Below are 22,051 nucleotides of genomic sequence, written 5' to 3'. Positions count from 1 at the left end.
TTGGGCCTGCCCTCTGCCACCCGAGAGCAGGCCTAAGCCAGCAGGTCGTTATCTCCCAAGGGGTCCCAGACTGCGAGAGGGCACAGGCCGGACTGGGGGACCCCCCTCCCCCCCCCCCGAGTGCACAAATTTTTGTGCACCGGGCCTCTAGTTTTATATAAAGGCAGTAACTTTTACATTTTAATCTATGTGGTAACCATGGAATGCTGTTGCTTTTTAAAAAAATGTGGTGGTGTATACATAGATACTGATATGTAGATATGTCAATCATAAAGTTTGCCATTTCTACCATCTTTAAATGTAGAATTAAGTGGCATTAATTTACTCAGTGTTGTATTGTACAACTGTATCACCACTGTCTATTTATAAAATCTTTTCATCAACCCCAAACAGAAACTCTGTAACTATTAAGCATTAAGTCCCTATTTTCTTCTCCTCCCCAGCCCCTGGTAATTGTTTTTAATTGTTCAGTTTATAGTTGACATACAATGTTTATTAGTTTCAGGTGTATGATATAGTGATTAGACATTTATATACTGGTAACTTCTAATCTTTCTATCTCTATAAATTTGCCTATTCTAGATATTTCATGTAACTGGAATCGTATATTCGTCCTGCATCTGGCTCACTTCATTCATTTAGCATGTTTTTAAGGTTCATCCATTTTGTAGCATGTATCAGAACTTCATTCCTTTTTGCAACTGAGAAATATCCCATTGTTTGTATATGTATACATCTCCTTCATCCATTCATCTGTTGATGGGCACAGAGTTGTTCCCACCTTTTGGCTACTGTGGATAATGCTGCTGTGAACGTTGGTGTACAAGTATCTGTTTGAGTCCTTGTTTTTAAACATTTTGGGTATATACTCAGGAGTTGAATTGCTAGGGCATATGGTAATTCTATGGTTAGCTTTTAAGGAATCACCAAACTGTTTACCACATTGGCTGCACCATTTTATATTCCCAACAGCAATGTACAAGGCTTCCAGAATGCTATATTTAAAAGAATTGTTAAAGTAAGTTTGGATTGTGTACCTTTTCTTTTAAATGTTATAAAAACAGCTACTGTTGATTTTAGGGTTTTGGTATCCTTTGAATAATAACCTTTTTTGTTTTTAATACACAGGCTTAGACTGTTTAATTAAGAGTAACCAGAAAGAACATGCCATCCCATGAAAATGTCATCAGTATAAACTTTTTCTCTTCTTAGAATTTGCCCATGATGAAATGCCTTCGGTCTTCCTTTTGTTTTTATTGGCAGTTAGTCACATTATAAAGTAACTTATGACATTTCTCTTCATGTGCCTTTACTTAAACTTGAATTACTCTCTGACTTTTTATGTCAAGCCATGTGTACCCAGATTGGGCTCTATGTGTGCGGACTCCATACTTTCTAGAGTTTTCTGATTCCAATGTTTCTTATACAGAGTGGGGCAAAAGTAGGCTTACAATTATTCGTATGGAAAATAATATAATAAATAATAATACAAGAATAAACTCTGTTTCATGTATTCACAATTATCACCATACCTTTGCCCCACCCTGTATATAACAAGCTTCCACAAAGAGGTTTGAAATATTTAGAAGTAAAACTTTCTGCCGATAATGATTAGGGGTGATTTGAAAACCACTTAAATTTTTTATAGATAAGGGACATGCTTTAATTCCATTTCAGTCTTCAGCAAATATATTTAATAAAACCTGACTTCATGAACTAGTGGTTTTATGATATAGTTAAGGTGCTGCTCTGTTATTTGAGATATTATTTAAAATAATGGGATAAAAATAATTTATTTCTCCTTTTTGGAGAAAGTTGTAAAAGGTTAGGAAGTAATTTTTAATTAACAATTGATTATGGGAGATAAATCTATGTTATACTATTTTAAAAAATAAGTGTTCTGTCTTCACAGTAAGATTATTTTCTTAAATCAGCTAACAGATTTTTCTCATTCTGCAAACATCTGAACAAGTTAAATTTTGATGCTTCTATTTTTATTGTTTTTAAGAGCACCAACTTCTCTCCCTTTTTAGCTGATTGGTCAGACATATTTTATGTTATATTATTGCTACAATAGCTAGTTTTTATCTCTCCCTGCCCTAGCAATTTTGAGCTGTTTCATTATATTCAACAGGGCAAATTCATTGTTTATCTTATGTGGGACTGCATAAGTAAGATGATGTAAGATATTATGAAACCTTGTGACTAGGCTGTTTTCAGACCCGGATGTCTTGGAGTAATTTTACTGATGCTTTATGTGGTGTATTTAGAAATTATAGTTTACCGAAGTATGACTTGTAGAGCTTAAAGTGAATGTATTGTTCTAGTCCAACCCTTTTGCATTATAGGAAATCAAGGGCTCAGAGAGGAAATATTTTTTTTTACTAACTTGTGCAATATTTACTTAGCAACTATTTACTGAGTGCCTGCCATGTCCTATATACTTTACTAGGTGATGGGGGTACAGTGGGAGCAGAACAGAAACAATTCCTGCTCTTATGGATCAGACAGCATATTAGTAGTGGATGTGAGGTGTCCTGGCCCCATCTCACCTTCATTGCCAGGGTTGATTCCGTTTTCTGACAAATCGCTTTTCGAACAGCCTTCTGGAATGAATTAAGTTTGAGCAACCGAGGTGGTTCTTTACCTTTTTAACATTATTTTAGAGTGTACTCTTTCTACTTATAAGAAAAAAGTTTGCTGTAAAACAGTATGCCCTGTAAAACACCAGCAGCCTCATACATCTGGTGTTTATTAAATTTCTTGATTGCATCATTTTCTCTTGTGCTTGGTTTAATCTCGTGCTGTTTTGTATTGTAACATGTTGTACAGGTTTTTAGCCTAGGAGCAATAGGCTGTATCACATAGCCTAGGTGTGTAGTAGGCTAGACCATCTAGGTTTGTGTAAGTACACCCTATGATGTTTGTACAATAAAATCACCTGACAACGCATCTCTCAGAATGTATACCCATCATTAAATAGCACATGACTATCTATCTATCTAAGACTATATATATATATATATATATATATACACACACACACACACACACACACACACACACATACATATGAATGTATGTATGTATATATCCACACACATACATACACTTACACACACACACACACAAATACAAATGGGTGCTTTTTCACCTCCAAAGTGAATGCACTTCTGGCATTTCATACTGGGATCTTTTCTTTAAAGAATGCTGATCTAAAGAGAGAGAGAGAGACAGAGAGAGAGAGAGAGCGAGAGAGAGAGAGAGAGAAATGAATATGCTGATAGTTCAGCCCTGGCTGGTGTGGCTCAGTTGGTTGGATGTTGTCCTGTACCCCAAAGTGTTGCCTGTTCAATTCTCAGTCAGGCACATGCTTGGGTTTCAGTCTCAGTTCCTAATGGGGGGTGTGCAGGAGGCAGCCTATTGATGTTTCACTCTCACATCAATGTTTATGTCTCTCTCTCCCTCTCCCTTTCTCTCTCTCTAACAGTCAATAAAAATATTTTTTAAAGAGAATGGTGATAGTTCAGATATTCTCAGCCAGTTGTTCATGTTTTAAGAATACTATTGATAAGCAAATGTGCATTAATAAAGTGCATTTGGTCTTGTCTGATCTTATACATTAAGGAGCTGATTGGACCTCATTCTTCCTTTTTCTTTTTTTTTAATCTGAGTGCCACCTAATTTATAAGGAAAACAAAAAGGTAAAACAATACCAAACAGAATATTTGCTTTAATAAACTGAAATATAGCCTAATATAAAATCTGACCTCTAGGAGCAGCGCAGTTGTGTATTTGGTAATGTGATCTTAAGACTTACATGAAAGTAAGACTTATATGAAAGATTGAGAACCAAACACTAAAAAGGATTTTAGGATTTGGCCCCTAAATCTTCAGATCTGATGTCTAAAATTAGATGTGCTTTCTCTCCCCCCACCCCCTTTTTTTTTCTATTTAACTCAGGTTGTAGAGAGCTGGGAGAGTACTTTTTTTTTTTAGTAAAAAAAGGAAAATTCTGTTCAAAAAGCTGTGTGTGAGAGACTGTTGACTTAGTTAGATAAAACTGCAAACAGATGCAGGACTGTAACTTAGTTTAACTTTGTAGAATCATATCACTAGCAAATATATATTCAGTGGGAGTGGTGAAGGAAGTAGATTTTCATAAGATAAGTTTCTAAATACAAAGACCAAATTCAGTTAACAGTTGGTCAAAATGAAGTTGAATTTAAAGACCAAGAATATGGGGAATTTTTTTTTTCAAGGGCAACATTTGTTTTTTCCATTCATTTGACCCAGATGTTACACTTAATAATTTTTATGATCATGCTAATTAGCTTTTAAAAAATATCTTAAGGATTACAAAACCATCACTTAATAACTCAATATCTATAAATAAATTATTCACAAACTCAAAGTTGGGAGAACTTCTCACTATCTGTTGAAGTAGTTTTATTTAAGAAATAACAATAAGCTTCAAATTTAAATATAGAGTGGAAATTGCCTATCTATATTTCTACACTCTAAAATCCTTCTCCTAATAAAAAAAATATATTGCAGGGTTTTTTTCTAAAAGATTTATACAATTCTTGTGTAATACAGTTTGATACATTATAGTTGGCCTCCTGAGGCAAGTTAAAGAAAAACTTGCTGTGTTTTTCTTAACACTGAAGTGTTGACTATACTTTTTCAATTGGCTTTTCTGCTTGAAACGTGAGTGTGAATCATTAGTGCCCCAACTTTGAATGAAGGGTTGAATGTATTTAAGGGCTACACACCCCCCACCCCAAACGCTAGATCTCTCTGTAGTAACAACAGTAATGGGGACTGCTTCAAGATAAAGAGGAATTGGGTATCTTAAAGCCTGTGGAGACTAATTGTGAGACAAATGGATTGAAACAGATTAATGGGTATGAGAAGATCTTTTAATCAGATCAACAATTAGTATTGATCACAGTTTGTTATAGTACTGGACAGATTCCTAATGGGTAACAACTTTTAGCCTTGTTCTTTGACATTGATAAAAGAATGAAAGCATTATAGGTTTCATAGTACATTGTATTTAATTTTTCTGAGCATAGAAAACTCTGGATAAGTAGGCAGGTTTAAAAGCAAATTTCATACCTTTTGTCTTTTTTTCTTTTTTGTCAACTCCTCCTGTGAATATAGGATATAGTCTAAATCAGTGGTTTTCTTTTCTTTTTCTTTTTTTCAATCTTCACCCAAGGATATGCTTTTATTTTGAGAGAGAGATGGGGGGGGGGGGGAGAGAGGGAAGAGAAAGAGAAAGAGAGAGAAATATCAGTCAGTTGCCTTCATGCACCCCGACAAGAAACAACCCCCAACCTGGGTGGGAATCAAACTTGAGATCTTTAGGTGTATAGATGATGCTCCAACCAACTGAGCCACCTGTCTGGGGCTACCATTTGTTTTCTTTATCATTGACATTCCAAGTTTTTCTCTGGTATCGTTTCTCTTCTGCCTGAAGAATGTTCTTTAGCATTTCTTTTAAAGCAAGTCTGCTTGTGGCAGATTCTTGTTTTCCTTCACTGAGAATGTCTTTTTGCCTGAATTCTCTGAAGGATATTTTCACTGAATATAAAACTCCAGGTTCTGGCTTGACGATTCTGATTATTTTTCTTTTCTTTTTAATAAAAAAACATTTTGTGCCTTCTGGCCTCCATGGCCTCTGAGGAGAAATTGACCATCATTTGAATTGTTGTTCCCTACTTTTAAAGATTTTTTCCCTTTATCTTTAGTTTTCAGCAGTCTGATTGTGAATATCTAGGCATGAATTTCTTTGAGTTTATCTGGTTTGGGATTTGCTGAGTTACTTGAAATGTAAGTTTATGTCTTTTGCCAAATTTGGGGAATTTTCTGCTATTATTTCTTCAACATTTTTTTTCACCATGTCACACTTTTTTCTCTCCTTCCAAGATTAATGATAAGAATGTTAGACCTTTTGGTGTTATCCTTAAAACTCCTTTTGTTTTCTTTTTAATTTCTTTTTCTTTGTTCTAACTGGGTAATTTCTATTTATCTATCTTCAAGTTAACTCACTCCGCTGGTCATTTCCATTCCTCTATTGAACTCATCAAGTAAATTTTAAAATTTTGGTAATTATAGTTGTCATGATTTCAAGGGGAAGGGGGCTGGATGGAGGTGGAAGAGAGTATGGGGGGATAAGTGGTTATGGGGAAAACAAAATAAAGAAAAAATATGAAATTTCTATTTTTTTTTATGTCTTCTGTTTCTTTTATTTCATTTCAAGAATGTTTACTCTGCGCCCTAGCTGGTAAGGCTCAGTGCCTAGAGTGTTGGCTGTGGACTGAAGAGTCCTAGGTTGCATTTTGGTCAAGGGCACGTACCTGGGTTGCAGGCTCCTCCCCAGCCCGGGCCCTGGTCAGGGTTCCTGCAGGAGGCAACCAATTGATGTGTTTCTCTCACATCGACATTTCCTCTCTCTTCCACTCTCTCTAAAAATCAATGGAAAAATATCCTAGGGTAAGGATTAAAAAAAAAGAAAGAAAAAAAAAGAATGTTTACTCTTCCTTAGAGCATGACTATCATACTTGCTTTAAGATTAATCTGATAATTCCAACATTTGCGTCATCTTGGGGTTGGTATCTATTGATTATTTTTTCCTTGTGAGTTGTTGACATTTTCATGGTTCTTTGAATGTCAAATAATTTTGGATCATATCCTGGACATTGTGAATCTTATAAGATCTGAGCCTGGTTTAAGTATTACAGAAATAGTAATTTTTTGTTAATTTGTCCCAGCAGTGAATGGCCCAGTTAGGTTTTGCAAGTTTTGATTCACCTTCTATGGGCTGTGATTCTAGTATCAGCTCAGTTTTCAAAGCCTTTGCACTGTCTATTCAGATCTGCCTGTGTGAGTACCACCCAGGGACCAGTCTGGGACATGGGCAGTGGTCTGTACTTTACTTCAGTGCTTTTGGTATGCTGTTTAGAGTCAGACCCACATGTACATTTCAGGGTTGAGCCCATGAGCTCATAGAAAACTTCATGGGATCCCTTTTTTGAGCCCCCTGCTCTCTATAATCTCACTATGGTCTGTGGTTTCCAAGGTCTTCCAAAATATATGATAAATAAACGCATGAAAGGATGTACAATATCATTAGTTAACAAGGGATTACAAATTAAAATCACTATGAGATACCACTACACACCCACTGGTATACTTAAAATTGAAAGAGCTGATCAGTTGCTTGACCATCTTATTGGGTGAGTTGCAGAGCAACTGGAACATTCATACAATGCTGGTGGGAATGTGAAACAGCACAGCCACTTTGGAAAACAGTGTGTGATCTTTGGGACTAGTAACCACTGAATGTAATTTCCTCTTTTGGAAACTACATTAAAAAACAAACTCTGTCCTTCCCTACCCCCTATACTGGGAATATATTTGAGTCGTTGATTGGAGCTGGCTAGTTACAGTCCTACTGAAGTTACTCTAGAAAGCTGATTACATAACACTATTACTGTAAACTTAGTCTTCTTGCTCTTAGCTATTATTTCTTAAATTGCTACTGAAGTTAAACAATTAAGGGACAGATAAAAGAATAATAAAACTCAAACCTGGTGATTATAGTGTTATAAGTCGTCTACTTCACTGCCTCAGGCATAATTAAAAAATGTGAGTTTGACCATTTTTGCAATTTAGCACAGCAATTAAGTTTTACCTATGCAAAAAACTTAGATTAGTTCACACTTGCATTGCTCTGAAATTGTTATTTTTATGTGTTCTGTGTTCTGCTTCCTCACTAAGACTCAAAACTCTGAATGAAAGTATGTTTCTTATTTATAAATCTCTATAATCTTAGTATAATGTCTGACACACAGTGACCATTGTACTGTGATTAATATCATAATAAAAATTGGAAAAGAGTAATAAATATGTATAATGAATAGCATGTATATGTCCATATGTATGCATACAAGTTAGAGTTAGCAAAGATAATTAATTGTAGGTCAACTATGACTAAAAGTGACTAGCATCACTTAATGACTAAATATGACTGGGTAGGGATATGAAACTCAGCATCTCACCGGTTTCCTGTGAGACCCAAAGTGAGTGCAAGATACTAGTAACTAGAAGATAAGAGAAGGCCCAAAGATGGATACCTTATTTTATAAGAAAAAATGGTTACAGAGCTTGTGGTGGTTATAAATCTGCATATATTCTGGGAAGAGAATGTCTATTTGATATCTCACATAGATGCTTAATGGGCACCTCAAATTTAATACATTCAAATTGAGTCCCTTGGAATTTATTTACCCAAAGGAGTTGAAAACATCCACACGAAAACCTGCACACAGATGTTTATAGCAACTTTATTCATAATTGCCAAAACGTGGAACCAACCAAGATGACTTTCTGTAAGTGAATGAATAAACAAACTGTGGTACAGACAAACAATGGCATAGTATTCAGCACTAAAAGAAATGAGCGATTAAGCTATAAAAAGACATGGAGAAACCTTAAATACCTATTACTAAATGAAAGAAAACAATGTGAAAAGGCTACATCGTGTATGATTCCAGCTATATGACATTCTGGAAAAGGCAAAACCATATGGAGATAGCAAAAAGATCAGTGGTTGGCAAGGGTTAGCGGGGAGGAAGGGATGAATAGGCAGAGCACAGGATTTTTAGGACAGTGAAACTACTCTGTATGATACTAGAATGCATCTATGTGGCGATATCAATAGACTTTCTCTTCCCAGAATACATGGGAAATATGGCATTATACATTTGTCCAACAAGAGTGAACCCTAATGTAGTAATGATGTATTGATGTAGGTTTATCGGTTGTAACAAATGCACCTTCTGGTGGGTTAGGGGGTAGGTAATGGAGACTATGCATGTGTGGGAGCAGGGGTATATGGGAAATCTCTGTATCTTCTACCTCAGTTTTCCTGTGAACCTAAAATTGCCCTAAAATAAAGTGTATTTTTAAAAAATCAAATGATTTTTTTAATCTTCACCCAAAGAAATGCTTTTATTGATTTTGGGAGAGAGAGGAAGGTGGGGTGGGGGACGAGGGAAGAGAGAAAGAGAGAGAGAAATATCAATCAGTTGCCTCCTGCATGCACCCCAACAAGAAACAACCCCCAACCTGGGTGGGAATCAAACTCAGGAATGATAAGGTAATCCATAGACTTTCTACAGAATGAATGTGTGGGCTTACAAAGGTGTAGAGATAGTGAAGGTGCCTGACTGTGAGTGCTTATTCCCCTATTTGCTTCCCTCTTCCATTAAACACATTTTGAAAGGGTTTGTTATGTCTTGGTTTTTTTAATGCCCCAATTTGTATAGCTGCACCACCCTATATATACAGCCTTTTTTTTTCTTGTGCCAACTTGATAAGGGAAGTACAGTTAGAATAGTAGGCACTTAATAACGCTTTGGCATGAATGTCCTTGACAACTTTAAGATCGCATTGATCCTTCATGTTCTTTCTGTCAAAAATTTTAACCTCGCTGTGCCTCACATCTGTAAAATGGGTGAAAGAGTAATAACTACCTCTTCTAGTTGTAAAGATGAAGCTTGTAGAATATGTCTAGCATGTAGAGTTGTTATCATGATTGCTATTGTTATTAACTGATATGTTCATGTTATTCATAACTGTTTATCCTATCAATCAGATATATTTTCTTTATGTATATTCATTTTCAATGTATATGTCTTTAACCTTCCTTCCTTAATCTCCTCAGTAATTCAAGAACCGTCTCCAGTTTCAAACAATTTAATGAAAAGAAAATGTATACATGCAGAGATGGCAGATTTAATTTCTTTGGTCTTTTTGAGAGTAGAATCCTGAGAGTAAACTTACCTTCTCCTTCTTGTTGCAGGTGGTATGCAGGATTATAATTACATATGGGCCAACTGTTTTGAGATCACATTGGAACTGTCTTGTTGCAAGTACCCACCTGCTTCGCAGCTTCAACAAGAATGGGAGAACAATCGTGAGTCTTTGATCACATTGATTGAAAAGGTAAAAGTAGTGACTGGAAGGTTTGGAAGGTTGGGGTATGGAAATAATGGATTGAGTAAGGGGGAATTCAGTTGCATATGAATAACAATCTATACTAGATACCCTTCATCTGTTTTTATTATTTAAAATGGTAGATTCTCTTTAAAAACTATTATGTTAGACTTTATTAGAACATATTCTAGTTGTACCTCCTTGCCCTCTCCCCCAGCTCTTTTCCTCCTGAGAGCTTTCTTTAACTGTCTTAAACGCTTTGGCAAACTGAAATAATAGCCAACTTTGTACTACCAGGTTTTTACAATGTCATGTGATCATACTTGCTAGAGGACCTTTACCACTATATGCACCATGAACATAAGTTTAATTTAAGCATCAGACAGGCTAATACACTATTGGATATAACAGAAATTATCACTTATGCCTTGTTGAGAAAATTGGAAGTCTGGCTTTGAGGAGAGGAAATTTCAAAAGCACATTACCAATGTAGATTTCAGACACATATGACTTAAATTTAAGGATTTAATATTTTTGTCTGTAGTTTATTTAACTTGGAGGGATTAAAAAGTATTTCAGCGAGATAGAGGAGTCGCCTTATTTTTTTAGGAATTCTGTGTCAACACAGAAAGGTTATATTTTCTTACCTTCCAAATTGATTGCCTCTGAGCAGTCTGCTTTGATTCTTGTTTTTTAGGTCCACATTGGAGTTACAGGATTTGTTAAAGACTCAGTAACGGGATCTGGCTTAGAGAACGCAACCATCTCCGTAGCTGGTATTAATCATAATATCACAACAGGGACATTTGGTGATTTCCACAGATTACTTGTTCCTGGAACTTACAACATTACAGCAGTTTTAACTGGGTAAGAATTTAAATTAGACTCTAAATATCAAACCTTTGTTTATATCTAAGACAGAAATATAGTCTAGGAAATATTATTTAATGTATCTGGCTGTTATCTTTTCCTTGTTTTTTGATTCTCCTCCTTTTATAATGAGAAAATACTATTGTGGAGTCTTTTGTCACATAGCCTAATAGTACAACTGAATAGGAGGCATAATTGTAAAATTGAGAGGAAGGACAGTTTTAAAAGCTTAAAAAGATGGTCAGCTCTGAAAAGCGTTGCTTCAAGGCAATTGAATACCAGGGTATCAGAAACTCTGAGCTTTGTAAAAGGCGTTTTGAGAGCTGTCTTTATCATTATCTTTCCAATATATGAAATGAGTGGTTTCTCACCTTCCCTAGAAACCTTCCTGTAAGATCAGTTTGCTAAAGATTTAATTGATAATCTTTAATTTAATTTTTAACATTTGGAATAGTTGGAGTGTCAGTTTAATAAGGCATTGCAAAGAATTGGATAATTTATCCCTCCTTTGAGTATTATAGCAATGGTGACAGTGGATTAATGAACTCCATCTTTCAGTTCTCTCCTTTAAAGTGCTTTCTTGTAAGCATTCTAATCTGGAACCTAGAAGATGGTAAGAGAAATAGTTCTTTAAGGACGTAATAATATCCTAAAAGTCTTGAATTTACACATTTATGTTTATTTAGTTGAGTTTTGATAGACCACTAAGTGCTAGAGTATGGTGAGTATTGTGCTTTTATAATGTTAAAGCAGTGTGTGTGTTAATTTAACTACAAGCCATCTACTTTTTCAAATATTTTTTTTCAGGTATATGCCACTGACTATTAATAATATAATAGTGAAAGAAGGACCAGCTACAAAGGTGAATTTTTCCCTGGGGCCAACTGTGACCTCAGTAATCCTTGACACAACAGAGGCTGTAATAACTGTGAGCACAGTCACTATACTTAATCCTTTGCCTGGAACACAATCCTCCCACCAGCCAATTCAGCCAAAGGACTTCCGCCACCACCATTTCCCTGACATGGAAATCTTCTTGAGAAGGTTTGCCAATGAATATCCTAACATCACCCGGCTCTATTCATTGGGAAAATCAGTAGAGTCAAGAGAACTTTATGTAATGGAGATATCTGATAATCCCGGTATCCATGAACCAGGTAAGTAGTGTGGTCTTACACATAATTTTAGTCGTGCCTCTCAGATCTATGTACTACAATATTGCTATGTTTTGTCTGAAAGGTCACCTATGGTATGTGTAACTGGAACAAAGAAAATGTAACCAATCTTGCCAGAAAAGAAGAAAATTCATTTAATAACCCCTATTAGATACAATATTTAAGATACTGCATAGATTATATTCTTTCTGCTAATGGTGTTTTTATTTTCATAGTATATGGCATATATACATGCTCTGAGACTGCTTAGACAGATATATTAGTAAGGAAGCTGCTTTATAAGATGCTTTTTCCTGCTTCTATTGAAAGATATATCTTTTCTTAAATTTTTGGTTCAGTGTCTTTGCATATGTTGGGGGAAAAGTAAAGAGAGTTCATCATAAATGGAAAGGGAAAAAGTCTTCTATATAATTACTTTGTTTTCAGGTGAACCAGAATTTAAGTACATTGGAAACATGCATGGAAATGAAGTGGTTGGACGAGAACTGCTATTGAACCTCATCGAATACCTTTGTAAGAACTTTGGAACAGACCCTGAAGTTACAGATTTGGTTCGTAGCACTAGAATTCACCTTATGCCATCCATGAATCCTGATGGGTATGAAAAGGCTCAGGAAGGTAAAGAATAACTGTTTATTAATGTTTAATCTTTTTTTGTTATCATATGGTATGATTATTTGGAGGTAGAAGAGAATTTGAACTAGTTGTTTTCCTCGAATTTCTTCATAATTGGTTCCAGCTTTTGTATTCTTGTAAGACCAGTTCATTCAACAATAATGTGATCAAGTTTGTATTTAATGGAGTTCTTTACTTTGATAATTTCTCTTACTTACTAAAAATAGTCAAGATTTTTACAAATTGTTCCATTTTAACACTGATTTTCATTTAATTATTTCAGGAATTTTATCTCATAAGTGAAAACTTAAACCAAATATCTTTTGAGTCCAAGTTCTACTTCCCATGCATGTTCTAAATCTGCTAAGTTATTAATTTCCCATTCCTTTGCCTCCTCTGGGCTAGCCCATCTCTCCTGGGGCCTGGAGAGCAACTTCTTACACAGGCCACCTTATGCAGAACACTAGGAGAGTGAGAATCCATCTCTCCCAAGCTGTGGTTCCTTCCAGGCAATGATACCAGTGCGTAGCATAGGTACCGCGATATGAATATGCAGCCACATGATTTAGTGCTCTCACTGAGTGAACACTGAATCAGCTATTGAATGACCAGGTTCTCATATATGGATATTTCAAATTCCCTCCCTAAGGACCTCATCCTTTGTAGCTTCACCAATTCCTCTCACACTCCTCCCTTGAGACATACCGAAAGGTGGAGTGGAACTACTTCCTACTAGTAAGCCCTCCAGTATGTCGTCTTTATGCACTTACATTGTTTTCTCATTATAACAACAATAATAGGGCTCCCATCCCATAATAAAATGGCGTAAGCTTAAGTGTAACCCTTTCTCCCCCCTCAGTTAAACTTCCAACTACATCCTTGGCTAACTTTACCTTTTTGTGATTACTTTAATGTGATCCACAATTTTCTTATTTTCAAATGGTCTGTTTCTTTGTGCTGTTTTAGTGACCTGTATACCTGCACAATAGAGTCCCTCTGGGATCAGTCATGCCCACTCAACATTGTGATCATGTCATTATATGTGGATTGTTGACAGTTGAGCAATACTTTAATATAATGTGTATAGTTGGATGTTTTTCCCCTCAAAGTATGACCAGAGGGCAGAAGTGAAAAGAAAATGATTTACCTCTCTGCTCAAAAGATTTGGAAGAGGTGAATTTTTTAAGTGTATAATGTAAAAAAGATGTGAATTTTAATTAAAGTGTGATTGGTCATAGTGAAGCCTGATGTGTTCACACTTACCCTTGAGTTAAGATAGCTGAAGCAGTATGTGTAAAATGTAAGTGAAACATGGCTTAAATTTGAATCCTTTATCATATAGGAGATTCAATAAGTGTAATTGGCAGAAACAACAGCAACAACTTTGACTTGAACCGAAATTTCCCGGACCAGTTTGTTCAGATCACAGATCCAACCCAACCAGAAACCATTGCTGTAATGAGCTGGATGAAGGCCTATCCATTTGTACTGTCAGCAAACCTGCATGGAGGTAATAGCAACTTGATATTCTACTAATTAAGTCTCGATGAGAGCATTTGAAAATCCTGGTGAAATTTTATCTATTTAATAAAGTCTTAGGCTATCTTAAAACGGGTATCCTGTTATTGCTTTTATGGCAGACAATAATAAAGTTCCCTTTCATAACTTTTTAAGCCAATTTCCTACCTGTTTTGCCCCTTCCTCTCTCCCCGCTCCTCCCATACTCTTTTCTCCCCACCAATTCTTCTTTCTCCCTCTCCCTCCTCTTCTCCTTTTATTTTTCTCTCACTCTCAGTTCTTCAAGTGCTTTATATTTATCCCTCACAAGTGTTTTATATTTACCCCTCTCACTGGGAATTTGATAACATTCATCATTTATAAAAATTAAACACTAACAGATCCAAATGTTTAGTCCTATTTCTCCCTAAAGTTGAATAATATTATAAAAGTAAAGTTGTTTAAATTAAGCCTGTATACTTCTGGTTTCAGTTCTGACATGTAAATTATACCTATAAGTTGAGGTGAATTCCCAATACCTTTCCAGTTAAGGAAAGAAAGCTTTAAGTGCCATGCATAGCTATTTAATATTTTATTTATTACTTTGATTTTCTATTGAGGAAATGAGCAACTTTTTCATTTCTATTAAATTAGCCTTGGAAAATTGTATTGGTTTTCTGTCTCTGGCAGTATTGTGAAAAGCTTACTTTATGTTAATGATTTATCTTGAAACAGATAACATGATACATTTTCCTTTTTTCTCTGGCAGGTTCTTTGGTGGTTAACTACCCTTTTGATGATGATGAACAAGGGTTCGCAACATATAGTAAATCACCTGATGATGCTGTGTTTCAGCAAATAGCACTTTCTTATTCCAAGGTAAGCTTGTGCTTATACATGACGTGCTGTACAACTAATTCTGTCATTTAAAAAAATGCACGAAAACAAAGTCCTGCAGGACGCAGGCCGGGTGCTTTCTTGGAAGGTTAAGCTTTCCATGATTCCTTCTGGGCAACCTTATTAGTTTTTCTCCTCTGTTTCCCACCCAATGTTTGAACATACTAAATGTTTTTCCCTATTAGCCTTTTAGCTCAGATAATGTCTTTCCATCTATGGTTTTTAGCACAGTACCTGGAACATAGTGCATACTAGTTTATTTCATTTGATAAGTACTTAAGTTATAAAACTAGCAAAGTAGTCTAAAGCAGGGTTTGACAAACTACAGTCTGGGGCCAAATCCAGCCCATCACCTGTTTTTGCAAATCAAGTTTTATTGACACACAGCTACATCCATTCTTTTACATTTTGTCTATGGCTGCTTTCTGTTGCAGCATTTGAAAATTAGTCAGTCTGATTCACCATATTAACAGACGAAAGAAGAAAAATGCTGCGGTCATCTCAGTAGAAACAGAGAGCATATTTGAATAGTTGCAACAGATACTTTAGAGCCTATAAATCCTGGAATTTTCACTATCTGGCCCTTTACAGAAAAAAAAATTGTCAACCTTGTCTAAGGTATTTAAGAGTCTATAGTAACATATAACAAAGGAAAGCCGGTAGAAATTTCTATATTTTTTAAACTTTCTATAGCGAATACACATTACTTTTACAATCGGAAATGTTAAATTTGTGTGCTTAATTTGTGTGTTTAATTTAAAAACTGTTATTTGAAAATGTTAAAAGTTGGGACTTGGAATGAGGTTTATTTCAATTTTTGATCTTACTACTGATAGTCTGACTTTATTGGTTATAGATAATGAAGACTATTACTGCAACTCTGTGTCCTCTAACCATAGCCTTCCGTCATTCCACTTTCCCACGCTCATTCTCTACATACAGACCTTGTGAGAGTGTGCAGAGTTTCTAACGGGAGTACATTTATTATTTTGGGCACAGCATTTTTAGAGGGATGCGCATGGAATAATGAGGAGAATTGGATACCAAAATCATAAAAATAATGTGGTCAGATTTTGCACATGTCCCTGTCACATTCTGTGCCTATTCTTAGAATCCCACTCTTTACCCTCATTGTGAATTCTAGTTTCTTAGTCTTTTTAAATGTTCTTTGGCCTTTAATCCTTTGATTTGTTTGTTTTCTACTTAGCCAAGACCCATTGACATACCTTTCAGTAGTACTCTCACACCTTAGGATGTTTTATACCCTTTTGACATATCTGCCTTGCCAATCCGTAGTAATTATCACCATATCTCTTTTCCATTCCAGTATTCCAAGTATAGTCCAGAAATGTCGTGCAGTCATGGCAATTGACTACATTATATATGTATGCTCTCTAACTTCAGCTGAGCACTCACTTTTACTTGGCAACATTTCATGTTTTGCTACGTGACTCCCTGGCTCATTTGATTCTAAGCCTTTATCCTCTACTTCAGCCTCCTAATCCCAGCTTTACTCCTCTTAGTCCCAGTCAATCACTTTGCCTTGAACTACAGTAGAACTTTAACATGATGTGATTTCATTCAGATTCATATTTATTTGTGTCTTACCCATATTCTCCCCAATTACTTGGTCCTACCACACCTGCCTCTTCTAGAATATCATTGTCCTTATTTTTTTCTGTTGTAAATGAGAGAGGTGATAATTAAAATCCTCAGTCATTACTCACAGCCTCCTTTCTCTTGGTTGTGATCTGTCATGATTATCATGTGCCCAGCCCACCTTTGCCCCACCACAAGGCTTAAGGAAAAGCAAACCAAGAGAATCTGTGAAGTCAGAGGAGAGGAGTTAATGAAGGGCAGGACTAAAGGTGATTTGGAATGACCACAAAACATTGAATACACCCTAAATCTGAAAATATTAAAAAAGTAACAGGGCAGATGAGAGCACTGGAATACAAGGAAGAGATTTCAAAGTACAACTTAAAAGATCTGGTGTGATTTAAAAGGATATGCACAATTTAAAGGGAAATCTTTCCACTCATAGCTTCTGAGGGAGAAAGGCAAAATGAAATGAAGACGTGCTCTTTGGCAATTGAATAGTGAAGGTGAAAATAAAAAATATATAAAAGAAAAAGGGGGAAATGTAGGGTTGACCAAGATAGAGGAGAATCATAAAATCAGAGGACTTGCAACTCCATCCTTACACCAAGGCAAAAAAACAAAAAAACAAACACACACACTAAAGTACCTCGACTGCTAGATTGACAGAAAAGGGTACCGTTAACCAGGAATCATGCAAAACAGCCCAATATCATAAAAATGAACCTGAAGTAAAGAAAACCAATGGAGAACTATTACAGAAAATCAGGAAATGAAACTTCAAACTTACCACTTGAGGAAACCTTACCACCACCAAAAAAAACCAATCAAGAAGCAGAAGGAAAACTAAGTCTATACTCTAAACAGATTAAATATACCCAAATACACACTGAGAATAGGGAAAACCATGTAGGCTCATATATTTGAAAAATGAAAGCAGGAAAAAAAGAAACAGGAAGAAATAAAGGAGAATTGATAGAACTTGGAAAAGAAATGGAAGAAAAAGACAAAGCTCTCCAAAATGAAGAATAAATTACAAAAGTTAAAAGCCTTCTACTTCCCAATTTTAAACTTACTACAAAACTACAGTAATTAAGATACTGTGAAATAGAGTTGAGAGTCCAGAAATAATTCTTACATTTATGGTCAATTGATTTTTTTCTTTTCACAAAGGGCACCAAGACAATTTAATTGGTTGTGGGCTCAATCCCCAGTAGGGGGCATGCAGGAGGCAACCCATCGATGTTTCTTTTTCTTTCTCTTCCCTCCCTTCCTCTCTCTCTAAAAATAATAAAAACATATCCTCAGATGAGGATTAAATATATATATATATATATTAAAGACAGCTGTTTTGAGGAGTAGTGTCTTTTCTTTAGAAGACAATAGGTGTAACCAGTTTTAACAGGAAAAGGTAATTGCACAGAGTGCAGTCAAAGCATAGAGGAGCCATCTCAGTCCCCCTCAAAGTCAGAAAGCTGCTTACTGCATGTTGTATGTGAATTATCTTTTCTGGACTTTAAGATTCTTTAAAACATGAAATGAAAGTATGAATATGAACAGGTGTGGGGTTTTTTTAGTTTTTTTAAAAGAGTAGTTGGGTTGGTTTAAAATAAATAGTTGTGAGTGAGAAATAAAGTCCAATTTTTTTACAAAGCATATTTAATTTTGATTAAAAATAGATAATGAAATATATTTTAAAAATTTAAATGGTATTGACATCTATGCATTGAAAAGCCTCATTGCTTCCCTTGGCTTTATGTATCTTTAAGCCCCACATACACCCTATTAAATAACTGCTTTTATTTTTCCTTATCCTACCTGTGATTTTTTTGATACAGATACAAAGAAATACAAATAAACATTCTGTTTTCCCCCCTCAGGAAAATTCCCAGATGTTTCAAGGTAGACCTTGCAAGAATATATACCCTAATGAATACTTTCCTCATGGAATAACAAATGGAGCTAATTGGTATAGTGTCCCAGGTAAACATTTGTTTATATTAAGGTCATATAATTTGATGGATTTTCTGTTTCCCTGGATAATGCTTCTTGTTACTAATTTTTTTAATTTTGAGAAAGACTCATTATTTTAAAGATATTGTTTAGTTTAAAATATTCAAATAACCTTTTTAAGTGTTTTTACATTTGGTGCACATTGAATAAAAATAATGCACTATAACTTGATAAAAGTGTTATATTTTTACCTCTGACTATTACAAAGAGCCTTAGAAATGCTAATAAGACAAGGGTAAGCTGCACTTGAATTCGTGAACATGAAAGTACAAGTGTTTTACCTGTACCACAAGCATCAAACAGCTCTCAAATGAAACATTAATTGCTTTTCAACCAATGCTGAGAAAAGATGAATTTGGTTTTTCACTGGGAATGTTGCTTACCTTTTGGGATCTGAATTAGTTAGAATTTCTTCAGAGTGACTGATTTTAATTTTTTTATCCTTTAGGTGGTATGCAGGACTGGAACTATTTACAAACAAATTGCTTTGAAGTGACTATTGAACTAGGTTGTGTGAAATACCCGTTTGAGAAGGATCTGCCAAAATTTTGGGAACAGAATCGAAGATCTCTAATCCAATTTATGAAACAGGTGAGTACTCAGGAGCAAAGTATGGAATTTCTCCCAAAAACAAGAAGATTTATGTGGTTTTCATGCAGTGATTTTTAAAAACACACCCTTTTGAATTCCAGTTTGGCTTATTCAGGTTTTAGTACATTTATCTAGCAAATTCATGGATGGAAATGAGTTTAATTTGTATGAATGGAAAAGAGTTGAAAATGACTAAACAATGTAGTGATTTTTGCTCTTAATGACTAGTGATCACTTTTTACCCTGTCTTTATAAAAGGCTAGCATTAATTGGATACACATGTAAGCATTTGTCAAGTGATAGGAAGATGGGCTGTGAGGTAAATCCTTTTATTCTTTTTATTTTTGCCAGTGGTTTAGTGTGAAATGATTTTCCTTTAGTTTTGATATGCATGGTGGCCAATAGGTAAAGACTATAAGAAATATGCTAATAATGGTTAATTAATTATTAGGATAATTTAACATACTTTGTGCCAGTACTTTCTGCTTTATTCTTTTTGCTGAGTGTAATGATATAAAGGCTCTGAGTTTGCATACTAATTTTTTAAATATATTTTATTGATTTTTTACAGAGAGGAAGGGAGAGAGATAGACAGTTAGAAACATCGATGAAAGAGAAACATCGATCAGCTGCCTCCTGCACATCTCCTACTGGGGATGTGCCCGCAACCCAGGTACATGCCCTTGACCGGAATCGAACCTGGGACCTTTCAGTCCGCAGGCCGACGTTCTATCCACTGAGCCAAACCGGTTTCGGCTGCATACTAATTTTTAAAAACATTTTATTCTAAAAAATTTTGAATATACAAAAAAGTTATATGACAAACACAATAAACACTTATTCCTTCACTTGGATTTAATAATTTTTAACATTTTGCTGTATTTGCTTTATTTAAATTATACACACACATTTTTGCTGAACTATTTCAATGTAAATTACAGCTGTTAATTTTACACCTAAGTATTTTAGAATGCATCTTCTAAAAATAAGGATATTCTCCTATATGCCATCCCCAAATGCCATTATCTCATATAAGATAATTAACAGTAATTCCCTAATATTACCTAATGCTATCTAAATTTCCCCTTCTTGTCAATAAAACATCTTTTTATAGCTATATTTTAGAGCCAAGGTCAAGTTTCATGTATTGCATTTGATTATTACATCTTTTTTTTTTTTTTTTTAAATATATTTTATTGATTTTTTACAGAGAGGAAGGGAGAGGGATAGAGAGTTAGAAACATCGATGAGAGAGAAACATCGATCAGCTGCCTTTCTGCACACCCCCAACTGGGGATGTGCCCGCAACCAAGGTACATGCCCTTGACCAGAATCAAACCTGGGACCTTTCAGATCGCAGGCCGACGCTCTATCCACTGAGCCAAACCAGTTAGGGCTGATTATTACATCTTTTATTCTCTTTAGACTAGTCCTATTTTTTTAAAATAACATTTTTCTTTTAAAGAAGCCAGGTCAGTTTTCTTGCAGAATGTCTTATATTCTAAAATTGTCAGATGTGCAAAAGTTTAAACTGCGTATTTTATAATCCTTGTGATAAAGACAAACCCTAGCCTATGAAAAATTAGCCTTTCAGAAACTAACATATTTTGTTTAATAAGCGTTTACATTTAGCTTTATTCTGAACTCCCAAATTCCTTTTTGTTCCCCATGTTTACAATATTAACTATCTGTTATTTTGGATATGAGCCCCCAAAATAATAATAATAGTTAATGATCTTGGTGTCTTTGTACTTTATCCAGGTTCATCAGGGTGTCAAAGGATTTGTCCTAGATGCCACGGATGGCAGAGGTATATTAAATGCCACCATTAGTGTTGCTGAAATCAATCACCCAGTGACTACTTACAAAGCTGGAGATTACTGGCGTCTCTTGGTTCCAGGGACTTATAAAATCACAGCATCTGCTCAAGGGTGAGTGACTGAATACTTTGAAATTGAGCGCTTGGGAATAAGACAAACATAATTCCGTTCTGGAAGGTTATTGCCAGAAAGCCCTAAAGAGTTAAGCAACCTTGGGTTTAACGCTGGCAAGTTTAGAGCTGGTTACACATTTGACTCTCCTCTGGTTGCAGAGTGAGTATACAAACTATCAGATGTAGGAATTTTGTGAAAGTATGCACCTTGAACAGTACATCAGATCACCTCCCCCTCTCAGATCACCTTCCCCCTTCCAAGTGTAAAGCCATAGTAAGTGATTTCCTTCACTATCAGTAACTATTCTGGGAAGTACCTGTTAGTTGGGAAAAAATATTCCTGTTCTGCTGCATACTTCTATCATTTCCAATAAATACTCTTTCATAGACAAACATTTTTTATTGTACATTTAATGCCTTATTGCTTCGGTAACATTTTCTCTCTTATTGTAAATTCTCTTAAAAAGGCCATTTGTATCTTTTTACAGGTTTTCTTTCCATAAAGATACATTTACTTAAAAAATAGAAAATGAACTTACGACTTGTATTTTCTTTAAAAAAATAATTTTCTTTATTTCCCCCTCCTTTACAAATAGCTTAGAACTGGAAACACCTATTTAATCTGAAATTTAAAATTTTTACCTTCTAGTCATTTTTTTATGTTTTTATAAATGTACATGTTACCAGGGATATTTTCCCCTCCCCTTACTATCCTTACTTCAATGAGATAGCTAGTAGGAAAGAGAGAGAAAAACATCTATGTGAGAGACACATTGATTGGTTGCCTCCTACACACGCCCCGACCAGGGTTGGGGAATCTGTAACCAAGGTACGTGCCCTTGTGCCTTTGACC

General features: G+C 35.3%; 1 protein-coding gene across 1 annotated transcript in view; it reads left to right on the top strand.

Annotated features, from left to right (window-relative positions):
• CPD (carboxypeptidase D) overlaps positions 1-22,051 on the top strand; it is a 44,638-nt gene that overhangs the window by 2,733 nt on the left and 19,854 nt on the right. The window contains exons 2-10 of the mRNA XM_014548232.1: positions 9,875-10,017; positions 10,706-10,875; positions 11,686-12,035; positions 12,480-12,671; positions 14,011-14,178; positions 14,935-15,044; positions 18,542-18,644; positions 19,123-19,265; positions 21,027-21,196. Of these exons, the coding sequence (XP_014403718.1) occupies positions 9,875-10,017; positions 10,706-10,875; positions 11,686-12,035; positions 12,480-12,671; positions 14,011-14,178; positions 14,935-15,044; positions 18,542-18,644; positions 19,123-19,265; positions 21,027-21,196 (1,549 nt within the window). The remainder of the gene's footprint in view (positions 1-9,874; positions 10,018-10,705; positions 10,876-11,685; positions 12,036-12,479; positions 12,672-14,010; positions 14,179-14,934; positions 15,045-18,541; positions 18,645-19,122; positions 19,266-21,026; positions 21,197-22,051) is intronic.

Source organism: Myotis brandtii, unplaced genomic scaffold (assembly GCF_000412655.1).
Source record: "Myotis brandtii unplaced genomic scaffold, ASM41265v1 scaffold50, whole genome shotgun sequence".
Lineage (NCBI taxonomy): Eukaryota > Metazoa > Chordata > Mammalia > Chiroptera > Vespertilionidae > Myotis > Myotis brandtii.
The sequence above is the reverse complement of the archived record's forward strand: the minus strand, read 5'-3'. Positions and strand labels throughout refer to the sequence as shown.